At 40.0% G+C, this 26051-nt stretch overlaps 1 protein-coding gene across 2 annotated transcripts; it reads right to left on the bottom strand.

Moving 5' to 3' along the window:
• Positions 1-961: 961 nt before the first annotated feature.
• On the bottom strand, positions 962-25900 carry MYCT1 (MYC target 1). Of its 2 annotated transcripts, XM_048299363.1 has the most exons (3): positions 25712-25799; positions 8909-8993; positions 962-3974 (listed from the first exon to the last, which is right to left on the bottom strand). In XM_048299363.1, the coding sequence occupies exons 2-3, from the start codon at positions 8919-8921 to the stop codon at positions 3442-3444; spliced, it is 546 nt and encodes a 181-aa protein (XP_048155320.1). In that variant the 5' UTR covers positions 8922-8993; positions 25712-25799; the 3' UTR covers positions 962-3441. The 2 variants fall into 2 exon arrangements, with proteins under 2 accessions (XP_048155320.1, XP_048155321.1); XM_048299364.1 differs by lacking the exon at positions 8909-8993 and having other exon boundaries at positions 25712-25900.
• Between the last annotated feature and the right edge of the window lie 151 nt (positions 25901-26051).

Genomic DNA, 26051 nt, shown 5'->3' with positions numbered 1-26051 from the left:
AAAACACTGCATGTTCAGTGTGTTACAGTACGGTAATCAGTAGCTGTCTGAAGAGGTGATCTGCAGCTCTTCAGTGGGGAAAGGTCAAGGAATATAGCATGAGCTACTTTTGTAAATAAGATGGAACATAAATATTCTCAAACAAAGAGCTGTCAAGTTTTGCCTTCTATATAAACCCATAACTGGAGTGACTCTTTTTGTGGACATGGACAATAACAGGAAGTGCTTCTCTATGAAGAGGAGAAGTAGTTCTGCTTACTCAGAACAAGGTGTCAGGATATCTGGATGTTGATCAAAGTTCTACCTATCAGTCCCTATGTGATTCTGGGAGCACTATTTTAATTGTATTACATGCAAAATAATTGTCAAGTTTAATTCATGCTTGTGAATGCTCTGAAATCTTTAAATCTTCAGGAACACTTTTCTTTTTAAATTCAGCTCTTCTTTCTAGTATTTTAAATTGAAATAAAAGATGATTTCTTTAAGCAAATATAATTTTTTTGCATATTGAACACACAATGATTTCTGAATCCCAGAGTTAATTTGGGGGTTGATCCTGTGCAGTGTGCTTTGGTCATAATGCAATAAAATGTGCATGAGTCCATTTAAGCATGAACCTTATAGTGATTGCCCTTTTGCTTAAAGCAAGCATTTGCTCAAACACAATGTGAATTGAAGCTGAAGCACTTATAAACCAGTGGATTTAATACCTGTAAGCACTGTTAGTTGTGAGAGACCTTCTCACTTGTAATCCTTTGACGGTGTTCTCATATGGTAAATTCTGACCCTGACTTCAAATAGCATCTTCAGTTTTGGGGTGTTTCCCCACAGAAGCAAAGGCAGGAGCAAGTCTTCATTCACATTTCTAACTGTATCAGCTTGTATAATTAAAGATAATACTCTTGCCTTTAAAGGATCTTTTATGCAAGTCACTTTTTTATCACAAAGAAAAAACATGAGATTGAGTTTATAGCATCTAACTTTATTCCATATTCTGAAGCTTCCCGAATGCTTGGAAAACATTTATTTCAGATGTGAAAACAAGTTTTAGGCATCTGACAGTCATACTGGTTATGCATCAAACATCTGTGGTTTTAGTCTCCCTAATCCAGGGCATATAAGAAATGTTTTGATATCCAGTACAGATTTCAGGAGCAAAAAAAATACAGTACATTTAAGCTTTCCTCTTTACATTGTTTACTAGATACAGTGTAATACATGTAATAATTGTGTAATAATTATGCTGTGGAAAGTTCTACTGTAATGTAATGTGCACTAAAAATCCAGAAGTAAAAATTTACTCACCTAAAATGATTTCACTCTCAAGGGACAAGCAGCTTTGGCCAGCTGGGTGCACAGTGGGTCCAAAGCTGGTAAGTTGTCTCTTCCACAGTCCATCAAACCCTCTAAACAAAGGGAGCAAGCTTGAATTCTACTTTTTGTAGGCAGGTTAGAATAGGCTGCATCACCTACTCTATAGCAAGGACACTTTGAACATACTTTTGCATGCAATGATATTCACCAGACTCAGAAAAACTCTAGATGAAAAAAAATTATTAATGAATGAAATAACTTTTTTTCTTTCTTCCTTCCTTCAGAGGTCTATTATTTTAAGTCTGTAGCCTGTGATCAGCCAAATGCAGTGTAACAGTCTTATCAGCAAGTTCTGGGTGTGCTAGAACCCATAGTGTCTGGAATTAAATGCTCTGTAAACTCTGTAAATGGTTGTTCTTCTAGCAATGACATACATCTCTCCAGATGTGTTGCACACTAAAAATGAAACAATGAAATCCAGTCAGTAAATAAATGCAAAATAGTTTGCCTTTACAATAAGGAATACTTGTTGTTTACAGTAAGTATTGCTTGTAAGCTCAATGTTTGTAGAGTTATTTGCGAATGGATGAATATTGGGCTGGAATACTGCGGTTCAGAAATCAATGCCAGTGCTTCCTGAGGGATGTTGAGCTCAGCAAAGGGATGCATGCTGCCCATCTCCAAAAGCCTGGAAAACCTGGAAGATGATAAGCATTTTTCCCATTCTCAGAAGCTGCTGAATCTTTGTCCCTCCCAGAAGACGAGAACTTGTTCTCCCTACAGAAGCCCCTCAGAATCAGGAGTCCTGAGGCTGGTGCTGCCCAAGCCTCTTAGAAACAACAGGCATATTTGCAAGTGTGGAGTGTGGACAGCTCCTCTGCTTGTGGAAATTCTTTACCCTTAATTTGAACATGCAATATTTAACAGGAAACTGATACAATAAGACTTCATTCGGGTCCCATTTGTCTCTGTTATTTCCAAATCCTGAACATTTTGTCACATCAGTGCAATTAGTCTCTACTAAGCCAGGGGTTAGCTTGGCATGATACACATATAAAAGTCAAGAATATATGTAAGCCTCAACTAAATACTTCCTCTTTATCTTCATAGCCCAATTCATTCTATAATCCCAATATTCAGCCATAGATGTCTGAAATCTTGTTTTAGTGAAAGACAAGATTTCAGTGAATAAAAGAAAGAATTAAATGCTGGTACAATTTGAGGAAAACAATTTGAAATAAGGAAATGACTAATCCCATAGGAAATCAGGAAACTTAATTAAAAAATAGTTGTCATTCATACTGCTTATCTGGATAACCAGAACTAGAAAAATGAAACATGAGGAGTTCTGCCCATACAGCCTCACTGGGTATTAAAATGTGACTACTTGTTCTGCTGACTGCAGGTGGAAAACTCTTTATAATTGTTATCATGCGTTTAGTGGGTTGTTCAAAACTTTCTGCATGAAGCTTCACATATGTCACAATTTTTTTCCACACTGTGGGGAATTTTAAACAAGCATCCCTAATATGGAGTCTTTTCAGATCAGATCTTTGCAATCAACAGAACAGGATGTCTGTAGCAGCCAGGACTGCATCCTCTACGAGGTCTGCATTTAAGGTTCCTCAGACTGACGCTCTTCTGGGGTTATAGCAAGAAGGTGGGGAATGGGAGGTGCTCTCTGAAAATGTAACATCCTTGGGAAAACACGTAAAATCAAAACTTCTTAAAAAAAAAAAAGGAACAGTGAAATTTGCATTGATGTGCTGTGTATATCAGTAATCTCTAGTATCATTTGTTTCTTCAAGAAATTATTTCGTTTTTATGTGGCAGCGTTTTGCCCTCTAAAATAAAGAGACAATGGCTGCAATTAAAGATATAACACTATAAATATGCAAGCATACAATAGAGCAGTAAATAAGAGCCAGCAGTGCAAAGACAAGTGATCTCTCAGACAGTGGGGTGTTGGGATCCATGAAATCACTGCTACATGCCTCTTGGCAAAGTACGTCCCCTCTGCAACTGCAGCTGGAGACTTCTCAGAGATCTTCATCATGCACGGAAAATTGTTGAGATAATTGAGGTTCCTCCTAAAATGCACATGTGTGTTTGCAGCAAGGACGAAGCTCAGGATTCTGGGAAAGCTTTTATGATGGTTTCATAGGCGGGAGGTGGGGTTTGCGTGGAGTGGCAGATGCGGAGGTTGTTGTTAGACCAGTGGAATTCAGGTCGACTCAAGCTGTTGGTGGTGCTTCCCACAAGGGTTGTGGTGGTGTTTGTGGGAGTGAGGGTGATCAGCTGACTGTTTGTCTCCACGGGGAGGGGAGGACACTGCAGAAAAGGGTGGAAGGTGGATGCACGGAAACTTGACTTCCTGGGGAAAGAGTTGGCCTGCTCCAAGGAGGCTTGCCGCTGGAAGGTGAGGCTGGCCAGGCTGAGGTTGCTCCGACGCTCGCAGCTGCTGTTGCGGTAAAATCCAGTCCTGCCGGCAGTGTGGCCATGGGATGAAGGTCTGGACCGACGGCTGAAGGCTGAGGGGCTCCCCTGGGAAATGTGGGCACTAGCTCTGCGACGGGACAAGCAGGTGAAAAATGCCCAGATGATCCCTCCAATCACCAGTCCAATCACCATGGACACTGTGAAGGCTATTGTTATCTGCTCTGAAATACAGCAAAAATTAATATCAAAGTTAATGAAGTAACTCTGAAAGATATTCCTGCAAGAAAATTAATTTAAAATGCCAGCCTCCTTAAAAGATGAAACAGCCCCTGGGTCTTCGTGACACATGAACTTCACAACATAAACACAGCAGTTCAGAGTGCTCTTACTATACAGCATTTTGGCATTTGTTTGTCTGGTTTTTTGTTTGGGTTTTTTTGGTTTTTTTTTTTTTTCTTGTTTGTTTAATTTGCATAATTCGACATCCAGAAAAAAGCTTATATTTAATATCAGTTTCAGTACCAAGGCAAGGAAAGTCTTTAGCTTTTCCCAGAATCAACCACCCACCAGCTCCAAGTGTTATAAAACTGCCAAGTATTTCCTTCTGTAGGCAATAGGAGGTGTGGATTTATGCACTTGTCCTTCTTGTTATAGACCTTTATGTTCTGTGTGTACGTGTTTGCAAACTCACCTATTAAAACAGTGATGTACCTTCTACCATGTTCTTAGCGGAGTAAGCCCTGTATTTATTACAACATTAGAACACTTCCCAGCCTTTTACTGCTGAGTAACAGATCATTTAAAACCTCATAGTAATTAATGTAAATTACTACATCCTAAATTATTATGGTCAGAGATAACCATTCGTAATACTAAGTTTCTTGAATATGTCCTATCCCCAATGCCCAATTTAAAGATGCATTAATCTGCCATTAAGAAAAGTAAATTTCTAGCTCTTTTTGAAAAGTTTTCAAGGCTTGCAAGATCTGAAAAGAAACAAACAGAAAAACAAACCCATGGCTAGGATTGTTTTCTCTCCCACATGGTTTCACAATATGGAGAGATGTGATTTTTTCTTTGTATATTTCTAAGAAGAGGACAGTTGCTTCAGAAAACTTCACTCAGTTTTCAACCAAGCACCAGCATTATTGCTGTTCTAAAAAGTTCAGAGATATATTTGTAATCCTGGATAAGGCCTGAAATGAATGCAAAACATTTATAGATCTTCTCAAAATTCAAGATGAGCTTGGATCTAAAACGAGAAGGAACACTATGTTGACAACTGGTGGAGCAAAGAGGGAATAAGCAAGAAATATCCATGGGACACCTTGAAACATATTTGTTCTGTCTGTACTGTTCTATCATATTTGTGAAGCATTTTTGTTAAAAAGGCAAGTATATTCATTAGATAGAGAAAGGTGAGTAACTCCTAGAGCATACTGAAGAGGAGGCCAGATAACACTGTGCCAGACAGAAGGTAGCAACTCCAGGACTGGGATGCAGACATTAGAGGCCCGAAAAGGCAAGATGAGACTAGGCTCAGAATTTTCTAGCAGCTGCTAAAGAGTTTTCCCTGAATTTATTGTGCTGTACAAACAGTCGTTCCCAAACCTCAGAATAATGACAGTGAATCTGGGCTGTGGTACTTGGCCAAATCAGATGCTGAAGATGCAAGGAGAGTGAGCAGCCCAAGTGATGTCTATGGAGAGCAGCCAGCACACCATCGAGAGAGAGGAGAGGTGCCAGGCAGGGCCAGCAGGACTGACTTGCAAACAAAGGCACCCCAGTATTGGCAGCCTGGAACAGATTCTTTTAAGTCAGCCTTAAACTTAGGACAGATCACTGCCAGAGGGAGGAAAGAAACATTAGCTTTGCTTCCAGCAGAAGAAATGTAAATGATTATTAGTTAACTGCACTTTAAGAAGTAGTCATTATTATCTTACTTATCTATCTTCTTACTTTTCTCCCTTTAGGGAAAAATGGTTAGTGATGTGATTCATACTTGGAAGGCTACACAATTCTACTGTTCCTGGCCTGTAACCTCTGCTTTCAGGTAGGCTTATAACATTATCCTTTTCAAACAATGATTGGTGAGGATAATGTATTGGATATTGTTGCAGGGAACTGCTCCCTCTCAGGAACACTTTGTTGCCCTTTCATTCCAAGACGGCTCAGACTTGATCCTAAAAGACAATTTTTCTTTAAGCTCTCATTTCTATACCTCAAAAACTTTTGATTGGGCACACTAAAGACAAAGGGTGACTGCCCAGTCTGCTTTCTGCAAGAACCCACAGGCAGCATCCTGCACTGCAACTCTTGGCTTCAAATCAGATCGCTATAAGCAGCTTTCTTCTCACAAAGCCAGTGTGATTCTGCCCTTTATAAAACATCTTTAGAGACACAGCAGGACTTATTGTGCCCCTTTTGCTCAGGAATAGCTTATTATGTCATTTTAATACATTTAATACATTTTGTTACTGCAAGTTCCTACTCATACTCCCAAAGGTGGGAAGGGAGAGCCAGCACTTGGTGACCTCCAGTTGAATAAATCCCAGAGAGAGTCCTGAAGACAGCACTTCCCACGCACTAAAGCTGCAGTCTGCATACCCCTACTGCTGTCCCTGCATGGCTATTGTAAAGTGGAGCAAGAACTAATCCTTTCTTGTGCTCGTTTCTTCTGCACTTCAGCTCAAATGCCTGTTGGGTTATTATATTTGAGGCTGCCAAGGAATCCCCCAGGCACAGGGCTCTGTGCTGCCACCCGATATCCCTGCAACTCTTTGGGCTCTCAGCTGGCAAAGGGGATCTCCACAGGGCTCAGCAGCCTCGAGCGTAAGCAGAAGCACAGCAAGAAGCTGAAGTGTACGTGGCTCTGGGGTTGCCATGCACCATGGTGAGGATTTGTCCCTGCATCCCTCGAGCCATAATTTTCACCACCTGCACAATCTGACCAGAGTTTCACACTGTTAAAAGCAGATGAGGGAATTGACAAAAGTATTGAGTGCAGCTCTTCAGTCCTTCCCACGTGCTGTTCCCCTGTGCTGGAGGTACAGCACAGACAATTATCCCTTTGGATAATGATGTCTTTTTCTTTAACTTGTTTATTTCTTCTATTTTTCTATCTCCATATATGATGTAAAAATCAAGGGTCAAATTATTCCCTGATGAAGCTCAGCTGGGTTTACACTGCCTATTTCAGTTGCCAGGACTCCATATGCTCTCTTTTCCATTTGGACCTACATGTAACCCCCTTGGTTCTTATTACAGAAATATCACTAGACCCATTGGTTGCAGACATCTCATTTTTTTTCTCTTCCCAAAATATCACTGACTTCAGTTGGAACTGTGGGTCACACTAATGGGCCAAACTTGCTCTTTGCTTACTCCCTGCAGAGGATGAATTTCACCAAAATGTAATTCAGTTCTAAAACCTTACATTGTAGAATTGTAAATTTATGCCCATTGATTTCCTCTTTAGAATATCCAGCTATCACAGCCCTGAGGTACATCGGAGAAAATATTATCAAACAGGGAAAAAGATCAAAGGTGGAGTGGGACTTGCTGCACCTGGGATTTTGAGGGGAACAGCTGGCTTTCACCAAATTGTTTTTCTCTTCCTTAATCTGGGCAGTGCCAGAGCAGAGCTAGCCTTCCAGGGAGTCAGAGTGATACTGACACAAGGCGTCTCCCAAGGGGCCGTTGTAATATCTTATGGTTTTCTGAGAGCTGTGCATGTCATTCTGCCCTCTGCTTTCAGGGAAAATAATAAAAACAAAGATCTGGGGATAAGTTAGGCATGCTGCTAATAACAACAACTACCCAGGTGCCGGTCCTCTAAATATGTTTTGATCTGTCTGTTTCTCAGGCTGCTCACACTGCCTGCTTTATTTCATTATGCCATAGCAGAAAAGATTTGGTAGCTCACTTCAGTCAATTCTCCACTCTCACCTCTAACACCAGCTGAGATGAAGGACAAAGCTTTTTGTCAACAATGCAGGAGAGACTTTGAGGTACAAAGCCAGAAATGAAAGGCTAAGGTCAAAAAGCAACTGGATATTTTAGCCACTTTAACTTTCTATCTGCGGCACTTCCAACATGACCATGGCATTTCAGAACCCACAGTAACACCCATAACTTCTGAGTGTTACCCCAGATCTGAAGATCAAGTCAGCTCCTTTGTCAGCTCAGCATCTATCCAGATCAGGCAATTTCTTTTTAATTCTCTGTGTTCCCTCCTCTCTAGTTTCTGCACACAGTGTTAGGGAAACGCGGTGATACACATTTGTACAGCAGATTATTGTATCTGCTGTGCAAAACATTTTCTTGGTCGTTGAAGCTTTCTTTAAGGATTTCATAACTTCTCATGAACTGTACATATGAAGTGATAGCAAATATCCTATCAAATCGATAACCTCTAGCAAGTGCTTATTGCTTTACAAAATCCACACTGGAGAAATTTAGGCATGTTATTTTTAAAGATAATAAACTGGCTGATAAGAGGTTTTTCCTAGCACTTGGCCCTGAAACAATTTCTTCCCATCTGGCCTGGACATCTGAAGGAGGGTCAACCGAAGATGGCTCATACCAATCTGTAAGTCTTCTCAAAAGTGGATTATGTTCTCTTCTTCCTCACTTTGGGGTATACCTCACCAAAAAATAGAAACATAATCCCTACCTAGACTCAGCAATCCCTGAAATACCCAAAATCTTCATAAAGTAGATTTGCTTTTTGTGATAGAGTGTCCCACCTCTATCATATAGGCTTGCAGAATGCTTGCAGAATGCTTGCAGACAAACTAGGTCAACCTCTTAATTCTGTGAGTTTCATTTCCTTTAATTTGTATGGACAACATCAGTCATCCCTTTGAATTCAAAACACATTTGCATTGGGGATTCATTTTCCCAAGAAATTTCTCTCTTGCCCTCAGCTCTGGCTGCAATAAGCTGCAATAGGCTTTTGTTCCTCGACCTCAGGAAACCCTTGGGACTTGTATATTTCCTATACCCTTACGGTAAGGTCCCGAAGGTGTTAAATTAAGGAGGGCACAGGGTCTTCCTTCCCCCATGCTCACAGATATATACATTTTTATTTATTTATTTATTTATTTATTTTTATATATAAACTTTACAGCTGGCCATGATGGGATAGTAGTACCTTTCAAAATCATGTGAGCAGCACTTTTAATGACAGCATCTCAGATCATGAACCCGGGTGAGGTGGAGGAAGACAGGAGAAAGCACTGAATCCAAGGGAAAGAGAAATGGAAAAGCATCTTGTAGTGGTTTGGTCCAAAATACTCATTACTGTTTATCTGCTGTGAGATCAGAATTAGGAGAAATGCAAAACAGGCACCAAACTTGAAAGAATATAAAGAAGTTTATTAACAGACCTAAAAGAAGAAAAAAAAATTATACCACCTTCAGAACTCTCCTCCTCCCCCCACCTTCCTCCCTTTTCCCACTGACAATGTTCAAAGACAACCCTTAAGATGTTCAGTCTGTTTACTACTTTCATAATAACCTTGTTCAGTCCATTTAGAAAGAGAAGTCTCTTCTTGCTCATGCTATGAAAACATTATCACAACGAGACAGCTGCCCACTTCCAAATATTGTTCAGTCCATTTAGGAAGAGGAGTCTCTCTGCCTGCGTGTGAGTCCTTTCCCCCGACTTGCAGCTTTTCCCGCAACTGCTTTCGAGGGTTCACTCTTGAAGTTTTTTGGGGTACAATTTTAAGGTTGAGCCGTTCAGAAACAAAAACAGAGGCCCTTCTCCTTCCCTGGGAGCAAAGGGTCTTCATCATCTTCATCTTTAGGACTATCTCTGGGAGCATCTCTAGGGACTGAGGTTTTCTCCTTTCCCGTTTGGAGCAAAAGTCCTCATCTGGTTCATCTCTCCCTGTCCAAACTTCTCATGAAATTATGGCTGCGTCAGCATCTGCCTATCTCAGTGCAGGTGCTTTTGCTCACAAGTTGAACACTCCACCCCCCATATCTTCATGAAATTACAACAGGATACTCTGATATATCATAGCTTCACAACAGAATTTCAGCTTTAAGCATCTCCTCTATCTCTTCCCTCAGGTTTTCAGCTCTTCACAGCAGTAAAAGGGTTAATCTCACCTCGGCCTTGCAGCTTTGCAGCTGGAATGTTGAATTTTTCTTATCGCAGTGGAGAGGGGGGAGAGCCGAGCCGCTCCGGCTGCCCACAGCAAGGCAGTGGGGGGGGGGTTCCATGGCTGGAACAGGTCCATGGCTTCAGGATGGCCGTGGCCCGGCCCGGCCTGGCCCAAGCAGGGCCTGGCCAGGCCCGCTGGCCCCCACACGGGGCCCGCAGCCACCTGTCCCAGCGCCGGAAACGAGAGAGAGCTTGGAGGGGGAGTTTGCCTATTCTTAAATGTGGATCACAGAGGTGATCACAACTTTAAGTGGCTTAGAGAATTGTCCATATTCAAACTGGCCAGCTGATAAGTTCTATCAGATCCCAGAGGAAACTGTAAGCACCCCTTAAGAAGGACGTCCCTTCCGGGACTATGCTTGCTAAGCTATGACACATCTTTTAGTCAAGCTGTGCACATATGATGAATTTGAACTGCATCTTTGCCGATACTAACTAATAAAGCAAAGAAAGAACCACTCAGCTTTCCAAGCATCTGTTCTGCTCATTTTATTGCTAAGCACAAGAAGTCAGAAAACATCCACAGGTTGGAGTGATACCTACACATCTGATTTGATTTCTAGTAGGTGACTTTCAAATATTGCAATTTTTGGGGTTTGCAGCTGGTTTTTTTTTGTGGTTTTTTTTTTTTTTTTTTTAGTTATTGCATTGTTCATGTTTCATTCAAAGAGTAAAAATTAAGCAGTTTTCTTAGTTTTCACCAGCACAGAGTTAATTTTTCTGCAATAGCCATGAGGAGGCAGAGCCTGGAGCTGTGTGCGCACATCTGGGTTGTTATTCTACACCATGTTATAGGGTGGAATTAAGGGACTCTCACCTCCAGGAAGGGTGTGGCTTCAGGTGGGACAAAAAGCGTGGCAGGGTAGGGAACCTGTTGGTTCACTGTCTCTGGATCATGCCATGTTGCACTGAGGTTTGGTTTTTTTATATGTAAATCACCCACTTTTTATATACTTTTGTTATTACTATTGTTGGTGTTACTGTTTGTTTTCTTATCTCATTGCTGTTTCCAGTAAATTGTTCTTATCTTAACCCACAATTTTCACAATTTTGTGCATCCAATTCTCAACTCCACCCCTGGGGAGGGAATTGGAAGGGGAAGGTGCAGGAGACTGAGCAAACGGAGTCTGGTTTGGGAGAGTCTTGGGGGTGAACACTAGAGTGGGGAGTGCCATTGCTAGGCCACAAGAGAAATTTTATTTTAAAGTTGTTAGAAGTAGTAAGGTAGCTTGTCACCCAAGAATAGCATTGTTCAGCATTTAAACACAGCTTTCTATAGAGACATTTTACTCATACTACATTGGAGCAAGACTCTGTTCATTTACTTAAACATCTGAGAGTAATTTTCCTATTTTTCTTTTTTCCACTTGCCCCAAACTAGCATGAGACATTGTGCATCTGACATGCAAATTCTATTCCATGGGGACTCCAGCAAGCACAGATGTAAAACATATAAGTCATTGATTTCAGCTGCATTAGCAACAAGAACTATCAGAACATACCACTGTGACATATAGTGGAACAGAGTTATTATTAAATTTTCAAACAAAATTTTAGAATTCTAAATTTATTTCCATTTTATTCCTTTCCTTCTCACATTTTTGCCAGCTCTCTCTCTTTTATGTGATGCCATATGCCAGTTACTCAAACCTTGTTTAAGTTAGTTAGCATTCCTCTCCCTCTATGAACACACATTTGCACAAACAACTTCAGCTTGCCTTACCCCAAAGCTGAAAAGCCTTGATAACTAGTAGAGGGTTTGATCTCAAACATGAAAAAATCGGCTCAGCCTTTTTGTAGTAAGATGATCTTTTCCCAAAATGAAAGCTCAGTGAGAAAAGTGGGTATAAAATGCATACCAACCAGTGCGGCAATTCATACCTTACGCATACATTGCACAGCTTAGTACAGAGCACCAGCTAGTGTATTAAAGCATGAATTGCAGTCTACAAATTACAGAACTGTTAACCTGACAGTAATAATGGTTCAGACACTATTTTAGAGGCGTCTCAGTGTCTCAGGTTTCAAGTGAGGTTCAGCTAAGTCATTAGCAGGTGATCATAGCACAGTCTCTTCTGTGCAAAACCAGACTGGAGCAGCCAGGGTCCATCAGAGTTTGAACAAAGTCATAACAACTTCCTAACAGCTATAGTCTTAAGGAAACCTCCTTGTCTGACCATACAGAAGCCAGTCTGGCAGTGACACTCACACCACCTGAGCTGGGACAGAAGCCCTTTCACAGGTACACCCCCCACACACACCTACACAGTCAGACCAGGTTTCCTTACCAGCTCAACCCCATAGCAGAGTCTCAGATGTCCAGATCCTTAAAATAATTTAATTATGGTCCAATAACTAAATGAGAGAACAATAGCTCAAGCTGGTGCCTCCAAGAAGGGACCCTGAACAAAGGAACCTCTGGGCTTTTATTCCCTCACAGTCCAAGGGAGGGAAAATTTGGGGTGCTTGGCTCCTGCTGTCTCTGAGCGCCTGAGTGTCCGGTCCCCTGGCAGGGCTACAGGTCCCTGGGCCCTTGTTATGCAAAGGGTCAGCAGGTCATGGGCTCTTGCCTCAGGCTCAGGTTCCTGCCCCCCAGAACACAACCTGAGCTGGCACTGCAGCTGTACCCAGAGCTGCCTGCACTGAATGGATTCCTCAACAATAGCAAATGTACATCTCCAAGCTGGACAGGCTACAGCTACTACTCTTCCTCATGCATTCCAGATAGTGAGTTTGGAAATGAAATATACCTGGGGCCCAAAGAGCCACCACTTCCTCTCACCACAGAAGTGAACTTGAAGTGATTTGAGCTACTTGAAATGTTATGCTGGTTCTACCAGCTCCAAGAAAGCCGGGCCTAGTATCAGTTGCCAATTCCTATGCTACTGTTGTCATGCTGAGCTCAAAAAAGCAATTTGTTTATATCTGACAAGTGTTGGTATTACTATCTTCCCAAGTGCCACTAATTGTGTTAGCAAAACAGCTTCTCGTTAATCATTTGTAGGCAGTCCATGATTCAGTTGGGTGGATGAATCAGTTGCTGCGTAATATCAACCAGCTGTGATCTTAGTCATGGCAAAACTTCAAGAAACTTCACACATGACTCTTGTGAGATGACTGAGAGTGACAGGCTACAGCACAAGATAGTTCAGGTAGTTGTGATGTCCAGGAAATGAAGAGGCAACAATAGGGACATCTTGAAAACAGAATCTGTGGGGGGAAAAAAGCTGAAAGAAAAGCAGACTGTGAAGGACATAAGAACAAATAAGGGGCATAGTTATGCTGCCAGAAATATCAGACCTCTGCTTTCAGACACAAATTTGCTAAAGGGATGTTTTATGCAGCCTGTGCTACTGTGAGATTCTTTCCTGCAGCAACAGAGGGTAATTGTCCCACTTCACCTAATAACAGGGGTTTTTTTATGTCTATGGCAGATAAAATAAGAAGTTCTGTGTTTAAAATAAAAGAAAGGAAATTAAAAATCTGTTTCTATCTATGAGGACAGGTAAGAACTAGAATAGACAGTCCAGGCATGTAGTGCATCTACCCCCAGTAAAGATTTTAAAAAGCAATATCAGTCAGGAGTTGTCATATAGTTAATCCTGTCTTGAAAAAAGAAGGTAGAACAAATGACAGCTCAAGGACCATGCTCACGTCATTTTGTGCAGTTTTTAAGATATTCTTTGATCAGGTAAGCAAATGGGCTCCAGAAGCATCTGAAAAATTATTAATTAAATGACAAGCTGAAAAAAAAGGCAGTCCGTGCTTTTGGATCAATACTTCTTTTGAAATGCAGAGGGGCTGGTTGTTCATCAGAGGGTTACTTTCACAAATGAGGAACCTATCTAGGAGCAAGATTGCCCTCTGCTGGAAACGGATGCTGGAAATCGAAACTATGCAGAAACCACCTTCGTTCTAGTAAAACAGGGCGTCAGAAAAAGCTAGAGAGAAACATTGCAATGGAAGATTACAGAGACGTTCATACTACTTCAAAAAACAGAAAAATTCTGAATTTCATCGCCATAAACACATAGGACTAGCATTTTGCAGAGGCTTTGAAAGTGAAGTAAACCGAGGCACAGCAGAATTGTTCAGAATCTTAAACTTGTAAACTTGTACAGCTTTGTAGCTTTCTGGAGGTATCTGTGATCATGGAGGAGCATAAGCCTAAGTCTGCTCTTAAATTCATATTTCTTGACATCTGTAGTGGTGTCCAGAATGATCTCCATGCACCAGAGTACATTGGCTTTGATTACTAATACCATAATCCATTGTGATAAAACCACAGAGGAGTGGAATATGCCATCTCAATATCCCACAAATCAACTCAGAGTTAATGATGTTCCCTTGATAATGCTGGGAGTTGATTTTTACTGGAATGACAAATAAAGAGTAATGGTAAAAAGCAGAAGGAAACATCTAAGAGATGTCAGCATGTTTAATTTAGTGCCTTTGGCACAACTACGTAAAACAAAGCAAAGATTCCTTCAGGCAGACAGACAAAAAAACTTTGTTACCATGTGGTTTCATTGTGATTCCTAATGCATAACAAAAGCAGTAATAGAATTTTATCTTTTCTGCATGTGCAGCAAGCAATCCTCTGGCCAGGCATTCTTACCTACCTCACAAAACCAGACCTAAGCTATACGGCCTCTGTATGAACCTAAATCAAACACTAAATTACAATCTGACATGGTGCAATGTGACATTATAGTTATTACTTAATTGATAAAAATAATTTACACCTGAGAAAAAGTAATCTCATATATGGACAGAGCACGAGTGACTGGAGTGAAACCTTAAAATTAAGCAGAATTTTCTAAAATTCTTAAAATTAAGGATGAAATACTGAAACACATAACCTACATTTAAGAAAAAAGAAGACATCCAGAGGTAGAACAAAGCACAAGGATTTGGGGTTGTTGGGAAGAATGCGGGGTGGGGAATATACATATATAATCCCACCACAGTGATTCTGTTATCAGTGCCTGACCCAGACAGAGCTTCAGGTGGAGCTTGTCCTTGCTTGAAGAACCCACAAAAGCCAGGAAGTATACTGGAAGCCCAGGTCTTGAAAGAATACAGAGAAGAATATTTTAAAAGATTCAGAGTGAGAAAGCACACTCTAGCTATACTAGAAATGTGTCATTTCAGCCTTCCCAATGCATCCTGTACACAGAGACTCCCAATGCTTGTAGTGCTTGTAGTAAGTGCTGCAAACTCTGCCTGTGTCCCTCTGAGTCTCAAGAGTCTCTTTCCTTCACCTGAGAGGCAAGACCTTGTTCCTGCTCCTTGCTTTTGGTAGTGCAATCTCCCTCCCTCTCCCCCTGCAACCTGTTCAGCTGTTTCCCAGGAGAGGAGCAATCTTCCCTTTACAGCTCCATAACTCTTACTCTCCATTTTAAATGCACATCATGTAAAGTTTGTGAACTTTGCTGAATACTCTTCTGAAGTATTCAATAAACAAGTGTTCAAGGAGGAGGAATAGTGATCTGTATATTTTTCACCACACAAATAGCTGAGCTGCATCCAGTAATGTAAAAAATCTTCTGCTCTATGTCCTCATCTGGAAACAGGTATAATAGTGAGCATTTTGAGAAGACAGAAGTGTGTTTATACGTGGCAGTACTGTACTCTTCAGTTAGTTACCTGAAGTCCAAAAACTGATCTTTCTTTGTCCCAGTACCTCCTGGGTGAACATCAATCCATTTGGGAGATTGCACCAAATATTTCTATGAATATCTGTATCAGTGTGGGCTAGGAGACCCAATTAAGTAACAATCATAAGAATCAAACCCTCAAGCTAATAAATGCTGACATAATTTCTAAATGAATGGATTGCTGATCTGGAGTATTAGTCAACTCTTCTTGACCCAGGAAAAATGATCCAGGCTGGAGACTAAGTATGAAGTGGGGCATTGGTGCTTGTCCCATATGAGCCAGTGGCATCTGGGAGGCTGTAGTTGCACCAAGCTGGTCCAGGTCCTGCTTGCCCAGAGATTCCTACACTTCTCAATTAACAGAACCATCAATGGTTTCCTTCTTTACTTATATTTTGCCTGCATAACTTATGCACTTCCCACAGATGTCACGTGTCTGCTTGGTTGATTCATCTTCCATTACCCTGTATAACTGAGAGATGGTATTGATGTAACATAATTTTTAAAAGCAAAAGGTTTAGAATCAACAGATGTCAGTTAAATGGTCAAACGTCATAAATGTGTGTTAGGATGCTGGATTGTGAATGTAAATGTTTGAAACAGGGAATTAATTTTCTTCTGCAAATAAATTGAAATGGTAGAATTGGGTGTTGTGTATAAATACAGAGCATTTTCCTTCAATAAGTTCTACAAGAAGAACTGAGGCAGAACCATGGCACCCACAGTGTGCTGAGACCAGCTCATGTGAGTATGAACACTGTTAGGCTCTAGCAGGTGACCATGCAGCCACAGCACATTTGTCCTGGGGAGAAAGCACAGCCCTAAGGTGCCTTGGTTATGTGACAGTTTCACATGCCAACACATTCCCTGGTGTAGTGCTTGAGGGAAGAAATATACTTTGTGTCCTAAGGACCAGATTTCTGAATTTGGTGGATAAAGAATGATGCTTGTGGCAGCTCTTGTAACAACGAGCAGCATCATGTACTTAGTCAATAATGCAGGTGTAATTGTTAAAATGTGTGTATGCTGTGTGCTTGATTATTATTTAAATAATATTCTAAAGAAACTTTGCCTTTTCTTTGTACTACCTCTGATTTGTGTCCTTCCTGCTAAAGATGGTGAAGCATTTGATAAATCAATGACTATATAGTGGGGTGGGGAAAGCAGGGAAGTAATAATTAGGATGCCATAAAACACAGCCTGAGGATGACAGACTCACTTTAAAAGAATAATTTATATACAAGGAAGAAATCGTGCTCTGAATAGACAGAATGCAAGAATAAGACTGGTCTCTTTGTGACATAGTTTGTTGCTTTCATCCAACTACAGTAATAATACTCTTTTCTTTGGGCTTGCCAGAATAAGGGCAAAGAAAAAAATAAGTTCCTCATTAGTATCTCCTTTTATCTCTCTGACAGGCTTGCACATAAAGTCTTGGAATGCATTTACATATTAACTTTTTCAATCTAAGCCTCTCTAAGTCAGACTTTCTCAATATCTGACTATTGTTATGGTCCCCTTCGCTTCAGTAATGGAGGCAAAAATGTTCATGTGTTCATCAAATCTTTTATTTAACTGATAAAAAAATAAGCATAATGATATTAGATTTGGGATCGTTTGATAATTCTTCCCCTTCAGAAGACAGTATATGATTTATGAAGTAAAAGGACATGGCCACTCCAACAAAGAGTACTGCCACGTGCATAAGAAATCCAACTGAGAAGCTGCATACAGATCAGCTCTTCCCAAACACAGCTGAGGGGGAACAGAAACATGGCATATCTTGAAGCTGAGAAGTGGAAGATGAGCAATGCCTTCCCTTTTAATTACATCACAGGTCATGGATTTATTTCTTTTTTGATATGAGAATATTTCTGGAGGACTTCAGATGAGAAGCCAGGAACCCTGAGTGTTACAAAAGAATAAGATTCTCTTCTGTCATGCTGCCACTGAAGAGCTGATGTTCAAATGCAGTTGCTGCCATTGCTAATGCCTCATCATCACATGCTGTCTGTTATCTTCCTTCAGTTAAACCCACACCCTTGTTGCCATTGCTCTCGGTATTACCACTATTTATATGACAGCTGTGTCCTCTTTGAGTCACTGCCCCGGGCTGCTCTGCTGCTGCCTTGTGACACATCCCAAGTCAGCTCAGGGGAAGTGGAAAGGGGAAGACCTTCTGGTGATCTTGACCTGATAGATAGGACTTTTCCTTGTAGAGATCTTAACAGGTTCAAGCAGAGGAAAGGTAGTGTGTGTGGGTGTCACTTGCCCTAGAAGTCTTCTGATTACCATGTTCATGGTTCAAATTATGTGGCATACTTAAATCGGCTTCAGACTACTTGATCACTTGAGAAGTGATTTAGTTATGTGATTCTTTTTATATCTCTATCACAGGATTCTCATGCAGATCAGTATCTCATCTGAAGTGGAAAACAAAAGCAACTGAAATATCTGTAGCTCTGGAGGCCATGCAGCAAAAGTTACTTGGATGCTGCGGGGCCTGTGAGAATGCACAATCCTATAACCCTCTCCAAGAGGGGAAAAAAAAGTCTGTCTCAATTCTTACACAGGTGAAGCTGAGTTTTACTGGTGCTGACATTATTCGGTTTTGCTGTGTTCCCAGGCTCTGACATCCCAGTGTGTGGCATTTTTAATAAAAGCAAAACTGGCCCCTATCCTAAAACTCTGCTGAGATTCATGGGATTTTCATAGTCCTGATTTCTGTGCTTTCACCATGCAGGGACATGGCAATTGTTCTTCATCCATATGAAGCAGGTTACCCATTCAAGTTAAATATTTGGTTAAGTAATCTGGAAATATGGCTTCACTATTAAATTTGTGGCATCATGTAACATTTCACTGAGGAGCAGGAAGGAGAACATGTAGATACTCTAGATTTAAAGCTGGTAATAAGAAGGGAAGCATTTCAAGGACGTAACATTAATGTAAAGATCTCATTGTGTTTCATAGTGTTGTTTAAATGCATCATAATTTATATCTGTGTTGTACATCTGCTTCTCAGATAAACCTACTTGAAATACTCAGTGTGTTTACAGGAAACATTTGCAAAGCCAGAGCTGTCTTTCTATCTGATCATGTGTCACATTTTACCTCATCGCCTTTCTCTTGTGAACATCCTTACTAAGCAGAACAGGGAAATTCTCTTTGGTTTTCAAATAGGGGCCTGAAATATGGTGGTGCCATCTATCTTCTCTCCCAGAAACCAAACTAAAAATCTGCCTTCCAGTATGCCTATTTCCAAAAACATATTTAAGGGAATCCTGCTTTTTCTAAGTTCACGTTGCCCATAGGAAAATAAGACAATTCTAGCTTCTCAATGAATTAGGGAAGAGTAAAGGTATTTTTCTCCATGTTAGGAACCCTGCCTCAGGAGTCTGATGAACACATTTCAAAGCTGATTAAAATTTCTTGTAGGAGGGGTGTGAGAAGGCTTTATGTCACCATTGCGTTTACTCAACACAGCTACACATTCACTACGCAAGGTATGCTTGCAGGTGTGTTATTTGACAGAACTGGAAATCTGCAGCCCCAAGGACATGGTTTGTCCATACCAGACCGACACAAAGGTGCATAGACATTCTCTACTTCTTTCTGCAGTATACCGTGTGTCATGCACTCACACTGTTCACATATGTTGCACGTATTTTAAGGAAATGGTGCTCCAATCAGTCCATCTGATCAGTATCTTCAGGACAAAGAAACAAGGCTATATTTTTCAGCCAGATTTCCTGGCCATTTTCTGTAGTGAATTCTGAGAGCTTTCTGACTAAACTAGGAAATGCATCCCACCTTATTATTTACTGTTTTATGTTAGACTACTTTTACTTGGGGTTGCCCAAATTCCCATGCCACTGACTGATACCAGAATAAACCAATGAGGAAGGCATTTCCATTATGCACTCTTCAAAACAAGCTTTTTCTACCATCAGTAGATATACTTGGCTGTGAAATAGGAATGAAAGAAGCAGCTCTTTGTTATTAGAAGACATAAGAGTACAGAAAGGTAGTTTTAGTCATGGACAACATTTTCCTTTTTTAAAGGCTCCATCTTGAATGAGTAAAAGAGAAAATATTAGTCAGAAGATGGAAGGTTAAACAAGCACTAAAGAACAACAACGACTCTAGAAAATTTATAATAGCAAATCTGAAAGTATGAGACATTTATTTGATTGGAAAATATAGGTGAGAAGTCAGAAGAAAGGTTTGTTCACACACAATTGGCTCTCATATTAGCTCCATCATTATGGGCACTACTCAATGTCTGCTCAATGATTCAAGCCCCTAAATATCATAGATCACAAGGTAAAACCCTGAGTTGCAAGTCCTGAGCTGTGGATCAGTAACCCTGATGAGACGGAATCCAGACTCGGCGATTCAAGCTTTAAGCAGACTTATTAAAGTAGTACTTGATAAAGCACTCTGGGAAATCTGAGCAGGAAAGTGGTTGCTGTAGATATTGTCGGTGTATGCCAGATGGGGAGCTGCAGATTCTGTGTGCAGACTGCATTTTACATATATATATGGCTGGCTGTGGCACAGGAAAGGTTTTAGTACAGGCTCCTGACCAATGAACTCAGATATATCCTTTCAGATATGTCTGACTTCACCAACCCAATATGGTTCATTCCCTCCTCTGATAACATTTGCTTAGGCCATTCTGCTCCTTTCCCTCCCATTCACCATGTACTGATTAATTTGATTTGCTTTTAATTTTTATTCTTATTGGGTAATTGTATCTTTTGTATACTTTTCTATATTTTTTGGTGTAATGTTTTAACTAAGTGCTAAAAGGCAATGAGGTTAAAGAAATTAAAAATTGGCAATGTCAGTTTTCACTGGAATGAAATTTTCATTTATTGTCCCCAGTAGTACTATGAATGAAGAACTGCTTACTTAGACATAAAAAATACAGTGTATTGTTTTGGGTCATGGCAAAACTCATATTCACTCACAAAAAGGCTCTATCCTTATTTTAGGTCTCTATTTTCTGAAGAGTACCTATTATTTTGGAGAGTCTGATTATTTTGGATAATCACTGTAAGGAATTATTCTCTAAAACACTAGAACAAGACTGCATGATGGGGTTGAAAGAAAGCATTTTGCCTTTCTCCCTCTCCGTTCTCCTGTTGAGGCTGCTTCCAACAACAGGAGCCTGTAAAGTCTGAAGTCATCTGATTCCAGCACAGTAATTTCAAAAGGAAGAAGCTCATTTTTTCACATCCCATTTCCAAACTTTTGCAGGCATCAGTGATCTAACCCAAAGACTCTGCAGAAAGAGATTATATCTCCTGTGAAGAGATTTATTCCTTGTGCTATGAATTCCTTACGATGTGTGATATGCTGCCAAATATTGCATTTTTAAAATTACTGGTGTTTTCCAAATCACAGAGAGTTGACAAAACAAAAGAGACAAACTGCGAAGAAAAACTCTGGGTGATACAGTGTCTGCAATCACTTTGCTCTATTTTGGCTCACTGTCATGAATTAAAATACCAGGAAGAATACACACACTAGGGCAAAATTTTGGAAAGGGAGAAAAGAGACTGTAAGAGAAGAATAATAACAATTCAGGAAATGCAGCATTGAGATTGATATATCACCTGAATCCAAAGCTCTAATTTTGTTGCCCTTTCCTCCCTCTTTTTTCCACTTCAACCCTGAAGTGTTTCTCTACTAAGAAAAAACCTTCAGTGGACTAAATCATCTATAAGTGTTTCTATGTCACAACTTTACTTCCTCTTTTCTACCAGGAAAGGAATTGCATTGTCAGCTTATTGAAATCCTCTGCCCTATTAGCAATTCCAGGCCTACCAGGATAAAGGCCTTCTGGGGAGCTCTGGTTCAAAGCTGCTGGTCTTTTCCAGTCATCAAACTAGGAACAGCAGTGGCCTGTAAGAAGATACCACTGCCACATCTGCTGTCAAGTGCTCCACAGCTGGCTCCAAACTGTGGTCCTTCTGTGTGCACATCTCCAGCAGGAAAGCTGAGGCAGCTCCCGGAGTGTTTGTTGCTGCTGAAGTTTGAATGGAATGTGTACAAAGTGTATGAACCAGAGCAAAGGGAATGAGGAGAGACCACCCAGTGGGTATGCTGGAATGTGCTGACATAGACATCCGAGTGTAAGCCAAGAGGCTTAACTTGGTCACCCCACTGGCCCCCACAAATGCTGCTTCTCCTACTTGCAAAGAAATCTGGATCTGTTTCTTATGCTTCTACTCTGCCATGATTGCCACCTGTGAAGGATCCCAGAACAGGAATCATGTCCCATGGCTTTCTAGGCTGCTCTTTGCAGTGTTGAGCAGATGTGTCATTGATTGTGTCAGTGCTCCCCTTCACAAGTATTACTCCAGTTCATAAAGATAATGACACACAGTCCTTAACCACAATTATTGCTACACCAGTAACACAATAAACACAGCTCCTCCCTAATGCCATCTTTTCCAGCAGAGCACATAGTCTGACTTTCAAACAAACAGATGCATTTTAATGAAGAGAAGACAAGTGGGTTGAGGGAGAGACAAGGCAAAATTTGATACACTTAAAATCATGGCTGCATTTGTAGCTTATGAAGACAAGCAATAGGGCCTATAGTATGTGCCAAGCAGTTTGCAATCTCAAAATGCTGGAAGCCAGCTGATATATGGCATTATTTCCACACACCAAACAAATTACACCCTGGATTCTGATTCAAGAAAAGAAAAATTGTCCTTAATGTTTTTAAGGTATTAAATTTTGAGGTTGCATTTTAAATAGGCACTTGAGTAAAACTTGACTGAAGGATAGTTTAGGGATCTAAGTTAATGTTGATTAAAATCTGCTTACACTTTTTGTCTCTGCTGCTGTCACATTGATCAAATGCTCTATTTAAATTAAATTTCCTGATCTGAAATTATATTGCTTTCTATGCTGAACAAATAGGATTGTCTTGAAGACATTTATTGTATTTACTTGTGTACAACTGAAAATACTTTTAGGAATTACAAGAAATGCACTCCTGGCTTAACTGGAAACATCTTTGCTTCCACTGTTATCTTATAAATCAAAATGAACTCAGTAAAGACTATATTAAAACAGTAAAAAGTAGGATTATTGGTTGCTGAATGGGTATCAAACCTTGAATTTCTCACTCAGCTATTATTAAGCCTCCTTTTGAAACTAGTAATAAAAAATACAATCCAGACTCTCTGTCTACAGTTCCAACGTGATATCAGCAGTGCTGAAGTTCAGCAGGGGCTGGCTTTAAATGCTTCTCTTCTTACCTCTTCCAAAGTACCATACTATGGATTCCCACTGCAAAGGAGGGTGGGCAGCAGTTACATAGCTTCACAAAAGCTGGCACCTGATAGAAATGAGCTTCTGAATCCTGGCAGCAGCTCAGACAACTTATCTGAAACAGACATGTATATCTACACGACTGCGAAGTCTGTTGTAGGAAAAAGCTATAGCCATGTGAGAGTCAGGATCCCAATTTTGTGCTTATGACACATTACAGAGGACATTTGCTGACAGGGCCAGGAGTTCTATCATAAACTCATTAGTTTAAAACAGAACAGTTTAATTTTTTTTTCCTGGCAGAATTCATTTTAGGCCAGCAAAACAACTTTTTTTCTGGCTTTGTTTTCCTTCACTGCATAATTTGGCATTCCAAAAATACTGCAGATTGATGATGGTGACATCTGAATTCAAAGAAGAATTCCTGCAAGGTCTGCAACTAAGCACTTGTACAGTTATTGACTCTCCAGTTTGTCACTGATTGTACACAGAGCTTGAAAAAAAAGTGTACTGATTTTTTTCCTAATTTTATAATTTTTTAAGATCTTTGCATGAAATAGAGGGTTTAGACTACTTAGACAACTCACACAGAATGACTTATATTGAGGTGTTTATATCTTGTTTTTCTCTATGCAGCTTGGTTAAGGCACACTTCCACTGGCCTAAAGCAATTGTAAAAAGATTTATATGTGCTCACACATAAATAAGCAGAGGACAGTTTAGTTTGTTCATTGTTCTAAAATTCCTAGAGTCACTTTTAAGAAGCTATTGTGTGAAGTTATCACTGGAAACTGGACAACTATAGAAAGCAGGATGCCTGTATATTTTCCAGCAAAAGGAACCAGCTGTTAGACAATAGATGGTTTATAAAACTGTAAGAGATTAAATATCATTATGAACAGTTGCTTAGACTATTCTTACAACATTGATTTTTTTCTCAAAATCTTAGTCCCTCTCAGCAAAACTTTGCATAAATGTTGAAGTTTACACTTTGTCTGAGTCCATGGAAGATGCTGAGAAATCACACATGCATGGAGAAGGAATGCATCGTGGTAATGTAGTAGCATTCACAGTACTACATGGTGGGTGGCTTAGAAAATAGCTTGTAAGCTGTGTCCTAAAAAATCAGTTGCAAGTACTGCACTCTTATTAAATTAAGAACTAAATTTTATTTATATCTATTACATGTAGTTTTATTTTTACCTCAAGTCATGTATCTCAGGGATGTCAGAAAACACATTTCTATCATTTTAAGTGATGTTTCCACACAGTGGAAACAGTTTCCACACACCCTTCCTAGTCTACCGTATATGATATACCTACAGGAAAGGAAGAGAAAATGATATTCACTCTTCTAAAATCTATCAGAAAAATAAGAAAAATCTGAGAGGCATCTTCCCTTTCAAGGACCATGCAAGCTCCTCACAAAAATCAAAGCTCTGAGGTTCATCTGCTGTCAGAGCCTAAGCAAATGGGATGTGATTGGGGCTGGGCACAATGTCAGTCCCTGGCAAGCAAGGTGAGCAATGAGGATGAAAGGAGGTTCTGGCCCTTTCAGCATTAAGACAGTTAAGTTGTGTCCTGCTCTGTGTTGTCAAATGCAGCAAGTTTTTATTCTGAAAGAGCCATTTTAGAATTACATCCATTTTCACTGTAAAAAATTATTATCGTTCTTCAGAGTCCAGCAGACAACCTCCAGACAAAAGACTCTGAAACAGTAATAACTGTAATTTCTTCTCAGTTAATCTCTAAATATTTATCAAAGATGTCGAGTATCAGTACCCTACTCTTTGGTCTCAGACACAAAATTGAGTGAGTCTCTCGTGGTCTCTCAGTAGGAAAATAAATGTATCACTGCAGGAAGCTTAGATGGCATTCAACAGATTCTTGTTCCTCATGACAAGAAAAAAAGGAACTTCTTTCCATCCTCATGTATGTTTTTTCCACTCTTTTCCTGGGGCACTCCTATGCAACTGAATTCCTATTTTGCTGATGCATATTATTTTTTAGTTTTAAATAGTGTTCAGATTCTTGGAGGGATCATTGCTCAATAGCAATAATATAATAGAGAAAATGAGATATGTGATTCATTCTAAGCTAATTGCTAATAAATGTTAATATTAAACATAGCAAGCAATAGAGCTTTTTGGAGGGATTTTCCACAGCAATAGCATAGAATCTTTAAGATCAAATCAGTTAATCTAATTACCCTGAATGAATTTCAGTGTAACATATACTTCCACCTCACGCTATACATTTCAGTTTATCAACTATTCCCAGATTTGGGTGAAAGAAAACAGCCATAATTGATAATAATCAAAATATACATTGAAGAAAAAATAAGGAAAATCTCACCATGAGGCAGCACAATAAATTACAAATAACTTTTCATTCTGGGGGAATAAGAGTTTATTCCAAAGGTTGAAACGCATTAAGCCTTTGTTATACCATTTTCATCAAAAGATGAAACAGAACATGTCTGCTGCGTAGGTACATCCATTAAGCAGTTGAGAATGTCTACCTGATCTGGCTATTGACTGAAGTCAATAGACACCTTTACAACTGACTTCAGTAATTAACTTTTTGGAACAATCAATTTTGCCCCAGCAGCCCCTGCTGTCTTGATCCATTTAAAAAACATGATAAAATTTTGTTGAAGAAACATTTGGAAAACACTCTTATCACTGCAGGAAATACAAAACCTATTCATTACTCTTCGCATCCAACATGAGGCTTGAAATTGTATCGAGGTATTTTTTAAGGCAATCAACAACAAATATCTGCATCTACTTTAGTAATATTCTAGAAAAAAACCCAATATCCTTACCCCAAAACTTTGGTGGCCATGTGATTGGAGGAAAAGTACTGTTCTTATCCATAACATCCAAATAGCAAATACAGAATGGTATGTCCACAGAGGAGCAATAGTTTTCTGAAGGTTTGAAATTTTGCACTAGAAGCAAAGCTTTTGTGCTGCCACAGAACTGTGTTGTTTGCCTGAAAGGAAATGGATGTATCACATTTCCTGCTTGTGGACTCGAATTAGTAAGTGCTTGCCTTATCTTGGAACACCACATGGTTCCCGAGACAGGGAAGTAGTTTCCTTCTCGTCATTTCCTCAGGCAGAGCAAATCGACTCAGAACAATACCAAATCACCTCCTTCTCT

This window comes from Corvus hawaiiensis, chromosome 3, assembly GCF_020740725.1.
Source record: "Corvus hawaiiensis isolate bCorHaw1 chromosome 3, bCorHaw1.pri.cur, whole genome shotgun sequence".
Taxonomy (NCBI): Eukaryota; Metazoa; Chordata; class Aves; order Passeriformes; family Corvidae; genus Corvus; species Corvus hawaiiensis.
Note: the sequence above shows the minus strand (reverse complement) of the source record. Positions and strands in the feature narration are given on the sequence as shown.